The 20,331-nt window shown below is 43.4% G+C and overlaps 1 protein-coding gene across 2 annotated transcripts in view; it reads left to right on the plus strand.

The window, feature by feature from the left end:
* Positions 1–1,301: 1,301 nt before the first annotated feature.
* Positions 1,302–20,331, plus strand: part of SH2D4B (SH2 domain containing 4B) — a 77,623-nt gene continuing 58,593 nt past the window's right edge. For both annotated transcript variants that reach the window (XM_065919905.1, XM_065919906.1), the window contains exon 1: positions 1,302–1,499. In XM_065919905.1, the coding sequence (XP_065775977.1) occupies positions 1,302–1,499 (198 nt within the window). The remainder of the gene's footprint in view (positions 1,500–20,331) is intronic.

Below are 20,331 nucleotides of genomic sequence, written 5' to 3' on the forward strand. Positions count from 1 at the left end.
CTCGGGTGCTTGATCCACCTTTAGTCCTCTTGGGGAAGGAAGAGGATGTGAAGGTTACCATCCCTCCCAGGCCATAGTGCCAAACTCTGTTTGTTTCCTCCTGCTTAGGCTACAGACCATCAAAATATTCATAGTACCTAGTGGATGTCAAGTCTGGAAATTAGATGAAGTCCCCGGGTGGCAGCCTATGGAGTGGGTCGCCAGAGGCAAGTCTCTTACCTTCTCTGAACCCGTTTCCTTGTCTGAATACAGGGGCAGCGGGGAGTAGCTGAGTGCCTGTTAGGGTGAACTTTGGATCTCAGCATGAGCAACCCTACCTCCTCATGGCCAAAGACAGGTGAGTGCCCTCCAAGCAAAAAGCAACATCCCCCTCTGTCCAGGACGCTTCACATTCAGGGCATGAAGAGGACAGAGAAAACACACTTGTATTGTTTGTGATCATGTCCAGATACTTGCAACAACAACAACAACAAAAAAGGATCAGCAGTGACCACAATTGATCCCAGACTGAGCCGGCCCATTACAGGGGAAAAGGAGAGGATATCTGCTTCCTTCATGTCCTTGAATCCTGTGATCAAGCCCCTCAGGTGTCCCTACTGATTCCAAGTTGCTTTCTTCCTTAACTGCAAGCCAGAAAGAAGGGCAGATCTCTTTTCCTCCAAGGCAGAGTGTTAGAAATATTATCTCAGTAGGCCAACGTCCTGGAAAAGAGGTAGGCTGGCAATGATGGAGCAACTAAAGCGAAAGACTGAGCAGCCTAGAAGCTCCTGCCTGGCTCCTCTGGCCTGTTTGATATTGACTCAAAAGACATGGAATTCATTGGCAAACCTGCCTCCTCCGCCTCCTCTTACCTTTGGAGGAAAGATCGGTTCCTGGTTGGCTGGGGTAGTGTCATTGATACAGCTGGTGTCATCGTTACCTTCCACTAACAGATCACTCGACACCTGCCGGGCCAGGCAGGGCCAGGCCTGGGCATTGCCCGCAGAGCTGGAGGCTTCGACTCTTCCATCATCTGAGAGCCCAGGGGAGGCCACGGCCCAGCCTCCTGGGGACCCAACAGAAGGACTAGACTGCTCCAGGTGCTGGATCTCCATTGCAGGTCTTGGCTGCCTCTTTCCTTCCAGCTGCCTGCTTCCTCTTGTTGTCCTGAGCAGAGGAGATGAGTTCGTCATTGGCTGGGAGCTGTGGCAGAGTGACAATGCTGTTTGGAGGAGGGGCTCTGGGAGTGGCTGTGGCGTGAGGAGCCCGGGGTGAGGAGTCGCCTGGGGTGTCCTGCTGGAGTGCGCATCCTGGGTGGCGCCATGCTTCAGCAGATTCTGCATGACATGTACATCGACCCTGAGCTCCTCGCTGAGCTCAGCGATGTGCAGAAGCACATCCTATTCTACAAAATGCGTGAGGAGCAGCTGAGACGCTGGAGGGAGCGTGAGGCTTGGGAGGCCCTGGCCCAGGTCGAGGGCCTCAGGCCCCCCAAGGTCAAGCGAGGTAGGTGGCTGGGAGTAACCAAAGGCCTGGGTCCTGGCCTCCTGGAAGATGGAAAAGTTGGTAATATGAGGCTGTGTTCTTTAAAATATGTATTGATGGGATGAGGGCCAGGGGCTTGAAACCCTTGCTCTCTGAGCATCCTATCCCATTAGCCTGGGCGTCTCTCTTTTATGCAGGGCTCCAAGTCTGCACAGGGGACTGCGGGGGGACCCTGATGGCATGGAGAGAGGGCAGGGTGCAACAAAGACACACCATCCCTCCCTCCCTTGCGAGTGCAGCTCCCTGGTCCCAGCTCCGTGCCCCGTGCCCCTCCTCTCCCTGTCCTTGTGTGAGAGGATGCTTCGGGTTGTGCTAGAGAAACCCTGGGCCTCTGGACCTGCATTAAGAGGGACCAGCCCCAAAGGTAGCAGCAACTGCAGATGAGAAGCAAGCGTTCAGTCCACATTTCAGGTAGTTACCATGCAGTGACGTGCCAGTCAAGGCTGTGGACTGGGGCACCTGTGAGCGAGGGCTCATCTGGAGCAGGCGGGCTGCTGAGTTGTGCAGGACTCGAGACCCTGCTGGGGAGGGCACTGTATGTGGATCCTGCACTTTGCCATTCACAAAACCCGTTCGTCTTCTTTCTCACTGGCTGCCCACAACAGCCCTCCTCTTAGCCTCTATACTGTTGGCCAGAGTGAGGTGTAGCCTTGATCAGTTTGTAAGTTTTCAGTCTGGGACAAGGTTCTGCTTCTCGGTAGACATACAGGCCGCTGGGTGACCTGGCTCCCTCTCTTCACTCCTGGCTCACCATTAGCCCCTGCTATGTGCTGCAGGCCACACCTGCACCCATCTGGCCATCTTGCTCTAGCCTCTCTCTTTACACGCATGATTCTTCTCATGGGGAATGTTCTCCTGCCTTTACCCTCCTTTAGTTCTGGCCCCTGCCTCTTGCAATCTCTCGGGGATGCTCCTGGCACAGAGAGGTACTTGCTCCTTGGTGACTGCTTGGACCCATCCCTGCCCTAGCACTTGCCACACTGTCAGTGTCTTTGATCCTCTGCTTGCCTGGCTTTCCCAGGGGACTCAAAGCTCCGGGAGTGAGATCATTCTCCATTCCATCTTCCACCCTTGGGTCTAACACAGAGCTGTCACAGAGTGTGAAATCCCCATTTTGAGCAAGGCAGAGTAGGACCCCAGGGAGGCAGAGCTATGACTTGGCTGCCTGTGGCTGGTGCCAAGGCTGGGACTGCACTGGCAGTTTCATCACTGCTGGTGAAAAAGACAGGCCACCTTCCTGCCACCACCCCGCCCAGAGCCCTGGGGTCACATGTCATTGATGCCGTGACTCTTCTGGGAGGAAGACAGATGCCTAAAGCTTTAACTACAAAAATATTTTTACTATGATTTGTCACACGTTGACATCTACATTTTCATGCATAAATTATACATTAAGCTCATTTGGGTTTCTGGTGCAGAAGACTCTTTTCCAGATAATTAATTTTCTGATTTATAAAGAATGGAGACGAGGAGGAGTGTGTGTATTCCAGGTCAGGATCCTGCTCAGATCTCAGCTCTTTTCTTCAGTCCCAGAGCTTTCTGGGAAGACCTCGGGGAAGCCCTGGGGGCAGGCTCAGCCCCAGAGGATGAAGAGCTTCTTAGTATGGGTCTGGGTGCACATTGCCTGCTTCTCATCCTGGAATATTGGTAAAGGGTTGCAACAACCACCCCACCTTGTCTGAGATCTTTAATATTTACCATGTGCTTGCCCTCGCTGAATGCCCCCATAACCCTGTGACCCAGTCTCAGATGAGGAAACCACAGCCCAATCCTCCAAAGTCACCTAACTGCTAAGAATGCAGTCAGGATGAATATCCTGTGACTTTGACCTTGGTCCAGTGACTGATGTTTTTCTATTCATTCACTTCTGAACTCAGTGCTTCAATTCAATGGATGATCTGGGCGTGTATTCATTTGTTCATTCATTCATACCTTTAGCCAGCATCACTAAGCTCTGATCTTGGTGAACTGGACAGAGCTTCAGCTCTTGAATCCATGGGTAAACAGATCAGACCCAAGAGAGCATGCCAACGGGAGTGTCTGGAGTGAGACTTGGGAAAGAAACAGCCATGGGGTGGCTCAGGGCAGGGTGTGCAGGCACAGGCTCTATCAGCTGGATCTTTTCTCTTCCTTCCTTTCACAGACACTTCCTTCCCAGCTTGTGCCTCCCTCCCTCCAATCTGTCCTGAAGGAAGCACCTGCTGCGTCCTGTTGTGTGTGCCAGCCTTTTGGGATCCCTGAGGACAACTTAATTTCTGTCAGCCTGGAATGACCTTGCACCTCCTCCTGCCCATTGATCTCCTAAGTCCCATTTGTCCCTGGAGAACTCCATCCCACCCTCTTTCTTCTGAGGACACTTCTCAGCTCCTAGCAGGCCTGATCTCGCTGTCCCTAGGACTCAGGCAGGGCAAGGTGCATCCTGACACTGAGAATGTCTCTGCTTTCCGGTTTTGCCTGCAGAGGGTAGGGATAAACACTGGTGATATGGATTATTCCGGTTACAGAAACTCGGTGGTGGTTCTGGTCCTGGGAGGGTCCACAGAAGTGAGCTGGGCTGAAAGAGGATGGTCATGGCTGGGTGCATCTCACTCCCCTGATCATGTAGGTGTGTCTTTTTGGTTTTATTTTGTACTTTGCTGAGACGCTTCTTGTGTTCTGCCCTGTTGTAGAAGAGACCCTCAGCCTCTGTTGTTTTCACATTTCCCATCGTATGTGCTTGTTTGTCATGTTTCTGGCAAAACTTGATGTCTGATGGAAATTTGTGTTGTTTGTTGAGACTCTGGGAAGGTGTGTTATCACATTACATTCTGCTAGATTTAAGCCACCGCCATCAAGCATGATGGTGACTCTGCAGCTCTTCACATGTGATGTGGGTTCTTACAGCCTTCACAACCTCCTGGCCCTTTCTGGGGTTTCTTGGGGCTGGGACTGTGTGTCATCTGGGACACAGGACTCAGGACACATGTTCCTACTGCAGCGGTGACCCAGGCAGGCTCTCCACTTGGTCTTGCTGGTTCTGGCCACGATTGGCAGTCTCTCTCAGTGTTAAATTGGTTTCTCCATGACCATCTTCTTATCTGTCTGGACATACTCTTCCTGGGGTCCAGATCTCTTCCCCCACTCTCCTTCCTGCTCTCTCCTTTAATGTGGCTGACATTGGCCACACTGCAAGCCAAACCTGCAGCTTCATGGAGGTGCCTTATGCTCACCCACCCAGCCAGCCTTGTGCCTGCCCCTCGGTTCAGCCTATGGAAGACTGTAAGTCCGGCTGTCCAGCCCCCACGGCTTCCGTTCCCCAAGGGTCTAGAGGCAGCTCCCACCTGCTAGGCCCACCTCTTTCTGTCCTCCCATCCTTTGCCACTCCCACAAGCAGCTCTGACCTGGGGCTGGAAGGAGACACCCGATCCAGCATCCCGTCTCAGCTCTCAGCCATTCCCACTGCACGTCTGCCCTGGACTTGGTGGCCAGGTAGGCCTGGTCCATGCTCTAATGAAAGCTGTGGGATATGGTCTTTCTCCCTGGGCATCCACCTTGTCTCTGTTTCCTGGGAACCTTCCAGTAACCATGGCAACCTCCCCTGCTGGGCCTGGACCCTCCTAGCCTCAGTCTGTTCCCTTTCCGGGGGTGGGAACCTGTACTAGCCTGCAGACATTCCCAATGCATCCGTCTTCTCAGTTGTCCCCCTGCCTCAGGCTCATGCCCTATGACCTTTCTCTGCAGAGAAGCCAAAGTACCCTTTTAACACATTTAACTCAGGGATCTCGCTGCCCCAGTGGCTTCTATTGCACTCAGAGGAACACAAATGCTTTTTGAGGGCCTCTGCCCATTCTCCAACTCAGTTTCCACCCCTTTTTTTCTCTCTGCATGGAATACTCTTTTCCCAAATCCTCATGAGCCTGGGTTCTCCCCTTCATTCATTTCTCAGTTAAATGTTGAGCTCTTCACTGATTCCCTGCTCTCAAGGATCCCACCCTTGTCTTTCTTATAACATCCAGCCTGACTTCCCTCAAAGCACTTACCTCATCTGAAAGTAACATTTTTTTTTTTTTTGGTGGTAAAATATACACAACATAAAAGTTACTATTTTAACCATTTTAAAGTGTGCAATTCCGTGACATTCAGTACTTTTAGAATGTTGTGCAACCACCATTCATGTCATATACATCACCCCAGAAAGAAAGCCCATATCCATTACTTGGTCATGTCCCATCCTTCCCCCCCCCGCCCTCCCCCACAGCCCCTGGCAAGCACTGATCTGCTTTCTGTCTCTGGATTTGCCTTTGTTATTATCGTCTTCTTTTCTCTCATGTCTGTGTGCTTGTTTATGGTCTGTCTCTTCCATCAGCCTGCACGTGCAGTGTCAACATGGCTGTGGCTGCGTTGTGTCCGTTCTAGCAAGTGGAACAAGGAACTGAGGATTATGGTTGGGGCCGGCTGTGGGCGGGGAGCTGCTGAGACCCTGGTGTGCGTGCTGTGTCAAAGGGCTTGGTTGAGGAGACAGGTATTAAAGGATTTCTCTTTTGAGTAGAAGGCTGTGAGCTATGGGATTCCCAGGTGACTCCGTGATAAAGAATCTACCTGCCATGCAGGAGACATGAGCTTGATCCCAGGGTTGGGAAGATCCCCAGGGATCAAACCCACACCTCTTGCATTGGAAGGCGGGGTCTTATCCACTGAACGCTGGGTAAGTTCTTCCTTCTCATTTCTTTTTTTAGGATTTTGACTTAGATTTTAGGTTGACTGACTCTGCTTTTTTCCTTTGCATCTGCCTAGTGTTCATTTCCTTGTATCTTTTCTTGCCCCCCTCCTTTTGATACTATCATTTTTTTAAAGGGAGTCAATTGAAAAGTGTATATTAAGTAGTGTATATTCATTTAAAGTTTTAAAAACATATACTTGAACCCATTTTATCTTTATCAGGAATGAAACATTATAGACTGAAGATGAGAAACAAAGATACTTTAATATCCCTCTCCATGGTTTTGTTGGTATAATCAAGAATTTTAGATTGATTTTGTTTAGTTATCTTTCAAGACTTATTTTTTATGCCAATAGTGGTTTTATAATCAAGTCGTAATAACAATAATTACTTGGACACTAACTCCACTTTGTACTGTTAGTTCCCCACAATTTTTCCTCTGAGGGGAAAGTGATAAATATTTTATCCCCTCTCTGCCCCCTTGTACAAATGATTTGGCCACCCCAGCAGCACAGCCCTCACTGTCTGGATTCTCAGCACATCACACAGAAATTATTAAACATCAAGGGAATCCGTGTTTGAAGCTGTCTCCTGCCCCATCCCTGTTCTTGCTGTCATATTGTGGTGGGCGTGCTGATTTTCTTCAATTCCCTTTTAAAATTTCTCTATTAGTGCCAACAGTTTTCCTGTAGCTCCACTTAGAGGACAGTGAATATGTAGGAATATTGGGGAATCAAGGGCATGGAAGCCCTGGATTTGGGGGCTGTAATTCTTTGACTCTGCTTCCCTTCATCTGGGATGAGGCAGGGGCTTTCTGGGTGGCTGTGAGGCTGAAGTGTGCAAAGATCTCACACTGGTCCTGGCCGGGGGCCTGTGCAGCCCCCGGCCCACTCCCTGTCCTCCTGGCCTTCCCTGAGCCCAGCGCCAGGATTCCGACCGAGGCAGCTCTGCCAGAGCCCTCGGCTCCCTGTCTCCAGCATTTGTAGAAGCTACAAAACCACAGGCTCACCAGGTGGGCAGTGGGAGGAGCCAGGCAGAAGCTGCTGCGAGAAGATGTGGGGGCACCCGCCTTAATCGCTTCTGGTGCCCCCACAGGTGTGGGTGTCCCCAGGGGTGAGGGTGCAGTCTTGTTGAATGTGGACAGAGATCAGCTTTAGATGGAGCCCTTAACTGTCAGCTCTGAGCGTCCTGGATCTGGCAGACAACTGAAGGTATGCCCTTGTCCCACTGAAGGTTTTGGAGAAGGGGGCCTGAGGGGCTCCTGGAATGGAGGCTCAGGTTCTGGAGGCTAAGGAGCAAGGGCCAGGGTTGCAGGAAGAATGAGGCCTCAGAGTAGCTGCTTTCTCTGGAATGAAGGAGAACTCACCCAGGTGGAATGTCTCACCTGTCCTGGGCCCCGGAAGTGCCTGTTTATCTCACTGCCTTAGGGACCTGAGATTGGGTCCTTTGTGTTTCATGAAATCTGAGATGGGCAGTCAAAGAGTTACAGCCCCCAAATCCAGGGCTTCCAAGCCCCTTATTCCCCAATGTTCCTACAAACTCATTGCCCTCTAAGTGGATCTACTGAAAAACTGTTGACTCTAACAGAGAAATCTAAAAAGGGAGTTGAAGAAAATCAGCATGCCCACCTTAGATTCATAAAATCTAAGATGCTGGAGCTTGAAAGACACACTATTTTTATATACTACTAAGAAAGCTGTCGGAGAAGGCAATGGCACTCCACTCCAGTACTCTTGCCTGGAAAATCCCATGGACGGAGGAGCCTGGTAGGCTGCAGTCCATGGAGTCGCAAAGAGTCGGACACGACTGAGTGACTTCCCTTTCACTTTTCACTTTTATGCATTGGAGAAGGAAATAGCAACCCACTCCAGTGTTCTTGCCTGGAGAATCCCAGGGATGGGATCGCACAGAGTCGCACACGACTGAAGTGACTTAGCAGTAGCAGTAACAAGAAAGCTGTAAATGAAACCGTGATACACCATTGTTTGTAAGACACATCCTGATTTCAGAGACTTTAAGATGTATGTTGTCAAATTAACAAAATAGGTTATCATCTCCGTTTGAGCTGCGGTGGAGTTAGAATCTGGGTCCAGGCTCGTTGGGGCTTCAGTTCCCCACACTTCAGTGCACAGCATCTTCCTCTTTCTCACAGCTACTCTTATGGTGAAATGACATATTCCAGGTGACTAAAGACCAATGCAGAAAAAGCAAAAACAAAACTCTAGAAGTAATCAAGGAAAATATGAGAGCATACTGGGGAGAGTGAAGGCTTTCTTAAAATAAGACACAACAAGAAAAATAAGGAAAATAAAGATAAATATGACTAAATTTTAAAAATCTTTATAAGAGATACCAAACTAGTTTAAAAAGAAAACAAAACAGGAGAGAGAAATGAGAGGAAAATATTTGTAACAGGCAAAGGAATTGTATCCAGAGATGAAAGAAACTTCCCCAATCAGCAAAAGAAAAATAGTAGAAAAATGGAAGAAAGATATGAACAAGTCACTCACAAGAGTGAAATTTCAAATCCACAGTGACCGTGCGGAAAGGTTTTCAGCCTCACTAATAAAGTATGTCATTACCAATTAAAACAATAATACTGGCAAAAGTTAAAGAAGTTTGATAGTAATAATGTTGATGGGGCTCCTCCTACAAGGCTAAGGAGGGACATATAAAGAGGGAGAGAGTTTCTGCAAGTTCCCGAAGAACTTGGTCCATGGGGATGGGATTCTCCTGCCCGCCTACCCCTCACCATTTTCCTGGATGCTGCCAAGAGCCCATGGGCTGTATATTTTTTTCTCTAGTTAAAAAAAATTTTTTTGAGTGTAGATGATTTACAGTGCTGTGTTAATTTCAGGGGTACAGCAAAGTGAACCAGTTACGTATACACATATATCCACTTTTTTAAAAGATTCTTTTCCCATACAGGGCATTACAGAGTGTTGAGTAGAGCTCCCTGTGCTATACAATAGATCCTTAATAGTTATCCATTTTATATATAGTAATGTGTATATGTCAATTCCAGTCTCCCAGTTCACCCCACCCCCTCTTTCCTCCCTAATAACTGTAAGTTGGTTTCCTGGAGCCCATGGACTGATTAAGCAGATGGAGTTTTGCTCAACTCTGGCTGGAGAGAAGCCCTTCTCCTGCCTGTTGCAGGACCTCAGCTGGGCATGCCAGGCTGAGCTGCTGGGGTTGTATTTTCTCCCCTTGCTTGAGGGGTGTGCATGCCTGCCACCTCCCTTCTTCCCTGTCCACTTCATTACTTCCTCTTCCACCTGGAGGTCAGCAGGGGCAGTTTCTGAGAAAGGCCACCACCTGGTTATCTCATAACTCCTTGTAACCTGACGCCAGGTCTCAGCTCTCCTTAGTGGAGTCATGCTGAAGTAGCAGGTTGCAGGCAGCCGCTGGCCCCTCTGTTATCTCTCGGAGAGGCTAGTAACATCACTGCTTTCCAGGTTTTCTCACATTAAAAATTAGCAAAGCTTCCTAGGATTCTCTCATTTGAAACCAGATTTTGCATTTAGCTTTGGGGTTTAAATTCTTCAGGTGCATTTCCATACCTGTTTCCCCACCTGTCCTTTCAAAATGACATGATTTGGGGCCTCAGGGAGCATTTATTTTTATCTTATTATCTCATGGATATGCTTATTATCTGGCCACCATGGTTGGGTTTCCTATACATTCCATCAATGATTTCAAACGTTTAAAACTTGTTGTTTCTTTTATAGTGGCCGAGAATGTAGTCTATCCAGGTGAGTGTTCTGTGTGCACTTGAAAGAAAGTGTTCCATTATAGTGTGGACTGTTCTATAGATGTCGGTTAGGTTAAGTTTGTCCATATCTTTTTTAGACTTCTATACCTTAGCTAATTTTTTAAATTACTGTATCAAATAATTGCCAGGAGAGTTTTTCTTGTTGTTGTTGTCCAGAACAGCTTTATTGAGACATAATTCATAAGCCATACAAGTCACCTGTTTAAAGTGTATACAAGTCACCCATTTAATGTGTACAACTAAATGGTTTTTAGTATATTCACAGAGATGTGCAACCATCACCACAATCAATTTTAGAATATTTTCATCCCTCAAGAAAACTCATAGACTTTAACTAGTACCCTTCAGGCCCCTCTCTCCCTGCTCCAGCCTTTAGTAACCACTAATATTCTTTTATTTATTTATTTATTTATTTTTTACCACTAATATTCTTTAGGGGCTTCCTAGGTGGTGCTAGTGGTAAAGAACTTGGCTGCCAGTGCAGGAGACATAAGAGACACAGGTCTAATCCCTGGGTCAGGAAGATCCCCTGGAGGAGGGCATGGCAACCCACTCCAATATTCTTGCCTGGAGAATCTCATGGACAGAGGAGCCTGGTGGGCTCCAGTCTATAGGGTTGCAAAGAGTCGGACACGACTGAAGCGACTTAGCATGCGGTCTTCTTTAGGTCTCTGGATTTCTCTACTCTGGACTTTCATATAGATGGAATAATATAATATGTGGACTTTTGTGACTGACTTCTTGCACTTAGCATAATGTTTTCAAGGTTCATCCACAATGTAGCATATATCCATATGTCATTCTTTTTATGGCTGAATAAGATTCCATTATATGCATGTATCACTTTTTGTTTATCCATTCCTCTCTTTAAGGATATTTGGGTTCTCACTTTTGACTATTATGAATAATGCTTCTGTAAACATTCATGTGCAAGTTTTTGTGTGGATGTGTTTTCATTTCTCTTGGGTGTGTATCTATGAGCGAGATTTCCAGATCTTTTGATAACTTTATGTTTATTAACTTGGGGAATTGGTATATTGTTTTCCAAAACAGTTACACCATTTTAATTTTCCACAAGCAGTGGATAAGAGTTACAATTTCTCCACACCCTCACCAGTACTCGTTATTATTTATGTTTTTGGTTAAATCCATCCTGGGAGGTGTGAAGTGTTATGTCATTGTGGTTTTGATTTGTATTTTCCTGATGAGTAAAGATGTTGAGCATCTTTTCTTGTGCCTGCTGGACATCTGTATATCTTCTTTAGAGAAATGTCTAAATCCTTTGCCCATTTTTTGACTGAACTGTCTTTTTATTATTGAGTTGTAAGAATTTTTGTGTACTCTAGATGCAAGTTCTTTATCAGATATATGACCTGCAAATATTTACTCCCACTCTTTGAGCTGCCCTTCACTTTCTTGATGGCATCCTTTGAAACACAAAAGTTTTAAGTATCAAATTTTGATGAAGTCCAAATCGTATATATATATGTTTATGCTTTTGGTGTCATATCTAAGAAACCATTGTCTAATTTAAGATTATGAAGATTTATGCCTATATCTATATTTTCAAATCTATTAATACAGAATAGTACATGATACTCTCTTTTATTTATTGATTTAGTTTTGGCTGTGCTGGGTCTTTGTTGCCGCCCGCCAGCTTTCTCCAGTTGCATAGAGTGGGGGCTCCTCTTTGTTGTGTTTGGCGGGCTCTCGATGTGGTGGTTTCTCTTGTTGCAGAGCACAGGCTCCAGGGAGTGCAGGCTTCAGTCGCTGTGGTACTGGGACTTAATTGCTCCGTGGCATGCGGAACCTTCTGGGTCAGGGATCAAACCCGTGTCCCCTGCGTTGGCAGGCGAATTCTCATTCACTGAACCACCAGGGAAGTCCTTGATACTCTCTTTTAATCAGTTCTTGTTTAACACTCTCTTTTTTATTCCTAATGCCATATATATATATAAACATGTATAATATATGTATAACATATATATATGTTTATATATATATGTTTTAACTTAATTTAAACATGCTGGGTGGTTTCCTATCATATTACATTTTTTCAAAGAACAAATGTTTGGTTGTGTTTATAATATATATGCTGTATATTCTCTAATATTAGTTTTTTCTTTGGTAATTCTTTTCTATTTTTATTTATTTATTTATTAATGTCTTAGACTGAGAACTTAGTTTATTCATAGTTCATCTTTTTTTTAAAAAGAAAGCTTTAAAAATTTCTCACTGTAAAATATTTAAACATATAGACAAAAATAGTAAGTAGTGTTCAGTTCAGTTCAGTTCAGTCGCTCAGTCGTGTCCGACTCTTAGCCACCCCATGAATCGCAGCACGCCACACCTCCCTGTCCATCACCAGCTCCCGGAGTTTACTCAAACTCATGCCCATCGAGTCGGTGATGCCATCCAGCCATCTCATCCTCTGTCGTCCCCTTCTCCTCCTGTCCCCAATCCCTCCCAGCATCAGGGTCTTTTCCAACGAGTCAACACTTCGCATCAGGTGACCAAAGTATTGGAGTTTCAGCTTCAGCATCAGTCCTTCCAATGAACACCCAGGACTGACCTCCTTTAGGATGGACTGGTTGGATCTGCTTGCAGTCCAAGGGACTCTCAAAAAAAAAAAAAAAAAAAAAGGTAGTGTAATATGTACTTATGGACCCAATTTACTGAGGGTTAACATGGTGCCTTCTTTGTTTAAAAAGAAATTCTTTGTTTGGCTGTGCCAAGTCTTGGCTGCGGCATGTGACATGAATCTAGTTCCCTGAACAGTGGTCAGACTTGACCTTCTACACTGGGAGTGCAGAGTCTTCGCTACAGGACCACTAGGGAAGTCCTACCTTCTTCGTTTTTATTAACGTATACTTCACACTTTAATATCTTTCTAAAATTTCACTCATCACTCTTCCCATATGCAAGCCTGTTATAAATACAAAATGTATCATCCTTATATCTTTTCTGTACTTTAATATATATTTTGTAAGCAGTATGTTGCTTAATCATTATATGAATGACATTATACTATATGCAGTCTGAATTTAATTGATTGGTTCTGCATTTTTTAAAGAGATATGTCTGTGTTGTTCAAACCTGTTTATTTTTCTTGCCATGGAGTACTGCATTATAAAAACATGCCAAAATGTATTTATCTGTTTTCCTTTATTGGTCATTTATGTTGTTTCTGATTTTTAATATTTTGGACAGTGTTTCCATTAACCTTTTTATTCAGGTTTTCCTGGGCCCATGTGTACTTGGAAGTGCTTGGTAATGTGTAGCATATTCAACATTACTAAATATCATCAAAGTGATTGTATCAGTACCTTCTACCATCAGCAATTTATAAGAATTATCATTGTTCCATATCCTTTCCAACAAGCAGACTTTTTCATCAGGCATTTTTATTCTTTCCAGTCTTGTAGGAGTGAAATGATTGTATTTTTTCATCATCATACACTTACAGTAAAATTGATGATGGTTTCACTCCTTGATGAAACAGTAAACCTTATTATTTTATTGTGTGACAAACGGGAAGGCTGCATAAACCATTTCTGCTGCATACTGAAGTATGATGGCTGTCCTGAGGAAAAGCAGTATGTGGTTTTTTGAGTTATGTGCTGAACTAGCCTCTTTTTTCATGGAATGCCATTTTTATTTGAAAGAAGACTGACAAACTATGTCTTTTTTCAAACTTAGATATTTGAAAATTAATAAAGTGACTCTGTCACTTCAAAGAAAACAATTGATAAAATTTAAGGCAGTGATAAACTTCCAGCTTTCAAGCAAAAATTAGAATTTTTTGAAAACTTATATCAGCCACAATGAGCTTATTAGATTTCCAATACGTAGAGGCTTTTCTTTGAGGTTTGAAGTGATATTAACAGACATGATTTTATGATATTGTAAAATAAAATGTGTCCACATTTGGAAGATCTGCTCGGCTCAATGGACCAGTATTTTCCAAAGGAACAGTGAGAAAAGTTGCTAAATCATGCATGAGTGAAAGATCTTTTCAAAGTGCAACATAAACCAATGGATTTTAGTTTTATTTTGCTTAAAAATTTTAATTTTTAATTTTGAAGTAACCTTAGACTTATAGAAGAGTTTCAGTTGTTCAGAGAATTTCCCTTATACTCTGCATCTAGCTTCACAATGGTTACATCTTATGTCACCATGATACATTGACCAAAACTAGGAGATGAACATGACCTATGAATTTTAATAGGGCAAAGTACAATAAATTTACTGATATTGTTTCAGATTTCATATCACAACAAACATTTAAGAAACTACCACTTTAGTTTTGGTGTGGTATAATAGAAGATTATCTATAATATCTGAAAAGGCATGGATTTTTCTGGTTTCTTCTCTTTCCTATTATATGTCTGTGTGAAGTCAATTTTTTTTTATATGCTTCAACTAAAATTATGTACTGCAACAGAGTTCAGCTGATTTCTATTAAGCTGGACATTCAAAGGATTTGAAAAAATGGAAAATGAAGCCACTCTCCCAATTAAATATTTTTGTTTTAGAATATATAGCTATTTTTCATAAAAGTGTTGTATATGTTATTATGTAATGGATTTACTATTATTTTATCTTTTTTTGATCATGCCCTGCAGCATGTGGGATCTTACTTCCTGACCAGGGATTGAATCCCTGCTTCCTGCAGTGGAAGCACAGAGTTTTAACCACTGGACACTGAGGAAGTCCTGATATGTTATTATTTTAAATAAATATATATTATGATTTTCTGTTTTAATTTTGAATGGCAAATGTTGATAGGTATAATCCACATAAACAAAAATTCTTTGAGATGCTCAATATTTTTAAAGAATATAAAGGGGTCTTGAGAGCAAATTATTTGACAATAGTTGCTTGACAGGATACATAGTATGTAATGAGTTGACTTTTCTACAATGCATCTTGACTAGTACTATCTATATACCATTCTTAGAGAACTGAGAAAAAAATCACCATTCAAATTATGTTTTATAGGGCTTATTTCTCTCACAGGACTCTAGTAAAGAAAGATTGTTCTAGACATTAATAAGTTAATACATGTAAAATATGTTGAACCGTGAATAGCATATAAGCCTTCAGTAGATGTTAACTGTTACTATTGCTTTTATTAATTGGTGCAATTATTTGACACTTGTGCATACCCAAGTATCTTCTCTCAGTTGGTGGCTGATTTTTAATTGTCTTTGTGCTGTTTTTTTGTATGAGAAAATTTTGAGCTTTAATCTGTATTCAAATACATCAACATTGTCTCTTATAGTTTATTCTTTTTATATCTCATAGAAGAAATTCTTTTCTTCCCCAAAATAATAATGATTTTATTTTTATATTTTATAAAATATTTTTATATTTTCCTTTAAAAGAAAGGAAAATATATTTTCCTCTAAAGGTTTCTAAGTGTTCCCTTTCACAGACTGATGAAGTCACCTTTGTCAAGGTCGTTGGTGACCTCCATGTTGTTGAATCCAGTGGTCAATTCTGTCTTCATCCTGTTGACCCTCAGTAGCCTTTGCCACAGTTGACCTCTCTTTAATCCCCGAAATTCTTTCTCCCCTTGGTTTCTGTGATACTGGGCTCTTTTTGTTGTTCTCCTGCCTCACAGGCTTCTTTGTCCTCATCTCCTTGGGGTTCCTTCTCCTATCTACATGTTGGAATGTGCTGGACTTCTGTCCTTCCACCTCTTCTAGTTCCTTCCTATACTCACTCTTTATCTGCTCTCATCAGTCTTACGGCTTTAAATATCTATACAGTGATGCTTGTAAAAAATTATATTTTAGTTCTGGTCTCTCCTCTGAACTCTCTTTTATTCGATTGCCTATAGGATGTCTAATAGACATCTCAAACTTAACTTGGCCCAAATAGAAGTGTTGATTTATCCAAGCTATTTCTTTCATGTTACACCTTTCATTCCATTGCTTAAGTGGAAACATTGGAGGTTTCTTGTTCTCTTTCTTTCACAACTCATGTCCCAAATTTAAGCAAATATTGCTCTTTCCTCCAGAATATATCCTAAATCTTAACCACTTTATACTTCTTCCACCAGGATCATGTTAGTCCAAGAAATGATTATCTAGCTCCTGGACTATTACAGATGCTCACTGTCCTTCTAGGTTTCCTTGTCCCCCGTTTTCCACATAACGGGGAGAGTGAGCATTTTGAACTATCAATGAGATTATGTCACTTTCCCCACTCTCCATTTGTCATGACTTCCCATCCCACTTAGAACAAAATGCAGAGTCCTTACCAGGGTCAACAGTGTCCAATGCGAGGGTCACTGAATGAACTGAAGCTGATGCTTCTCCAAGTGCATTTGCGATTTCCCTTCTTGCTCCCTCTGCTGAAGCCATAGTAACCTCCTATCTGCCCCTTGAGTTTGCTGAGCACATCACCAGCACCTGACTTGAATCCTCCTCTGGCCCCTGTCTCACCTGGAGAACTTTGATTCCCCTCTGCCCCGTAGGAGTCACATTCCTGGTGACCATTTCTTCAGGACCCACATGGGAGCTGAGGCTTCCACCCTGCAGACTGCTTCACTTCTGTTTACTATTGAGGTATGTTGGAGGTACTGAGTATGTTGAGTATTGAGATTCTATGGAGGTAGCTCTTGTATTCCTATACATTTGTTCTTGTTATTTTGCTTCTATATTGTTATGTGTTTGGACAAGAGAGATTTTTTTCTTAAACTTTTTTTTAAATTTTAACTTTTATTATTTTGGCTGTACTACGTGGTTTGTAGGACCTTAGTTCCCGGATGAGGGATTAAATTTGGGCCCTCAGCAGTGAAAGGGCAGAGTCCTAACTACTGGACAGTGAGGGAATGTGTGGAGATGAAAACTTTATCTTCACTTGGACATCAAAAAGAAAAGGCTTTAAACCTATTATTTTTCTTTTGAGCTTACTGTTACTTGTACTCATATTTTTTGCTACAACTTTTCCCCTTGATGATGTGTAATTTTAGTTTTGATTTGCCCTAAGATCCATGAGTTTTCTAGGAGTATTTTCTTGATGGCTATTTCCCCTCATTGATTTCTAAAATTTTGTGTCATTATTAGAGAATATGACCTATAACATTTTTCTCACAAATTGCAAGATCAGAAGAATAAAAGTATATTCTTAAACTTTAAGAAGTAAAGCTCTGTAGTTGTTAAGTAAAATTTATTGACTATATTATTCAAAAACTTTATATTATTAATTTTTAAAATCTATTTGGCTTGCCAGCTTCTGAAATAAATATTGTAGAACTCTCCACGATGGGTATATATATATTTTCAAATTCTCTTTGAGTTGTTAGGAGTTTTGTTTTATGCAGTTGTCTGCTATGTTGTTTGTTGTATAAAGTTTTATGACTGTTACAGCTTCTTTGTGGGTTGCATCTTTTATTATCACATAATATTCTTTGCCTTGTCTGACATGTTTGTCCTTGAATTTGTTTTGCCTGACATTGGCACTTCTGCTTTCTTTTTGCTTGCCTTTGCACAGCCTATTGCTGACTATTTTTAACCTTTTTCTTTTTTACGTGTGTGTTATATTTAAATAGTACAGAACTGGATTTTACTTCTTTTTTTTTTTTTTTTTTTGCTTGGGAGATGCAAGGGTTTATTATTCCGTGCAGCCAGTAAGGAGAATACTTGGCCTTTCCCAAAGCAGTGTCTGGATTTTACTTTTTATTTACATCTGACAGTCTCAGATTTTTAATAGAGAAATTAATTCTGTTCCCCTTTTTGTGTTAATGAGTGTACTTAGGGTTTAGGGCTTCTGTGTTATTTTTCATTGTTTTCTGTATCAGTTTGGAATGTGGTTGGCCATAAGTAACAGAATGCACCATTAAAAGTTGCCTGATTAAATAAATCTTTCCTATTTGTATTACCACATTTTGTTTAATAATTAAAGAACTTTATTGCTTGGAGTTCCTCATTTTTCCTAAATGATAAGAAGTCTGGAGTGCAGTGGATAGATTATTGTATAGTGGATTACTATCCTCTGTACTGCAGTGGATAGATTAGTTTAGCTTCTCAGTTAGATCGTCAAGGCCTCGTCTCCTCTCACGTTTCTGCTTACTCATCTCTAGTGTGTGGTTGTCTTCCTCATGGCTGAAAAAGTCCTCCAGCAGCTCCTGACATCACTTCTTCATTCCAGCCAAGAAGAAGGAGGGGAGGTAAATGAGGAAAGAGTGAACCCATTTCTCCTAAGAAGTGTTCACCTTTTGTTTAGAACAAGAAAGCCTTTCACTGGGACTTCTGCCAAAAGTGCCATCTTCTCTGTCAAAAGTGGGGATGACTGGTCACTCCTAGGTCGACTACTTGCCATTGAAAATAATATTATGTGATGGGTTTAGACCAATTTCATTTGTCCTTTGAGGCTGGAGTAGAAACTTGCCTTTCCTGAAACGAAGGGATCTCTTGTTACTTCCCAAACAAATTGTGGTTTTTAGCAAGGGAGGCGGCAATGGCACCCCACTCCAGTACTCTTGCCTGGAAAACCCCATGGACAGAGGAGCCTGGTAGGCTGCAGTCCATGGGGTCTCGAAGTCAGACATGACTGAGCGACTTCACTTTCACTTTTCACTTTTATTCTTTGGAGAAGGAAATGGCAACCCACTCCATTCTTCTCTCCAGTGTTGTAGCCTGGAGAATCCCAGGGATGGGATCGCACAGAGTCGGACACGACTGAAGTGACTCAGCAGGAGCAGTAGCAACAAGGGAGGAAGGTGGCTGGAATGGATGATGAGGAGGTTACTGATAGTGCCTGCTATGATAGCTACTCATTTTCTGTTGTTTTCTCTTTTCCTTCTAATTATTTTTACAGGATTGACAAACCTATTATCATGTACCTTTGCCCACTATTAATTTGGAAGTTCTGCAGTTCTAGTAGTAGTTGCTTCCTTGCTTCTATGAGTCATAATTAAACTTACATTCCTCTAGCACTGTATTGCTTTTAACATACTAAAAAGATAACAGTGCCTTTATATATCAGCCAGGGGAGTGAATGCTGCCGTCTGCAATAGATAAATTCCGAAATTTCAGTGAGTTACCATAACGAGGTCTAGTTCTGATCACGTCACAGCTTGATGTGGGTTGGGTAGCTGTGGCATGGTTCGCCTTTGAACACTGACTCGTGGATCAGGCCGCTTCTTTCTCCACCATCTTGGAGTCGTCAACTTCCTGCTGGGTGGATGGGAAAGAGAACGTGGCAAAAGGCACACTGACCAGCCTTAGCCTGAAAGTGGCACAAGTCACTCCCCTGACGTTTCATAGACTAGAATTCGGTCATGTGGTCCCAGGGAATTGAAGGGAACCTGAGAAAAGTCATCTGCTGGGCTTAGGGAGAGGAGGTGGGCGGCTGGACAAGTGTGGTCACTGTCACAAACTGTCATTTTAGTCATCCATGCATTTGTTTTTCTTTGCATAGATACACTCCCTGCCTCCTTAATGGGGGCGGCTGCAAGTCTCACCTGGTCACTGCCTCAGCCCAGAGTCCACAGTCCACATGTGTACCCCATTAGGCTCGCTGAGGTCCTGATGTGGCTCAAAAGACATGTCATCCTCACACCCTCGAGACACGATACACAGTGGGGGAAACAGGGTCAGAATGTCCACTGTGGAAAAGGCGGGAGTATGAGCCCCGCTTCGTCACTAGTCTGTAGCATCGTGAAGTCCTCCAGGTCAGACTCTGAGGACCCCCTGCCCTGGCAGTGAAAGGATGACCTTGAAAGGACACTGACTGTACTCTGGAGGCTCCTCCTTGTTCATTATTCCCCTTGGCTGCATCCGAAGTGAGTACAGAGAATCTCATCCTCCTTGGGCCATATAGATATAGCCTTTGAAACCTGCCTCTTGGTCCTCGAGGTTGGGTGCCCAAGAGTTGTTTAAGTCCTTGAGTCCAGACTCAGAGACTTAGTAGGCTTCTGATCTCTTTGCTTCCATGTGCCAGGAGCAACAGCTAAGATTCTTCTCTGGATGTATTTTAAAAAATTGCCTGTTTTCCTTTGCCTCTTTACCCCATGCCTCTACTTTTCAACCGAAGGTCATCTACATTTAGGCTCTTTGAAAAATACGTGTGAAAGACTGCACCCTTTGTGCCTTGTTTTAGCCTGGCTTCTCTCAGGAACAGAGACAAGGGTGGGAGACAATTACACAAGGGTTTTATTCAGGAAACACCTGTGAGAGAAAAAGGGCCGGGAGCTGGAGGAGGCTGGGAGAGCCATTGCACTGTAGTCAGTGCAGGCATGACCTTGAGTGAAGGAGAGGGAGGGGAAGGTTGGGTGGAGGTGTTCCAGGCTGTCCAGGGAAGGTTTGTTTCGGTCTCTGAG

This window comes from Muntiacus reevesi, chromosome 2 (genome assembly GCF_963930625.1).
Source record: "Muntiacus reevesi chromosome 2, mMunRee1.1, whole genome shotgun sequence".
Lineage (NCBI taxonomy): Eukaryota > Metazoa > Chordata > Mammalia > Artiodactyla > Cervidae > Muntiacus > Muntiacus reevesi.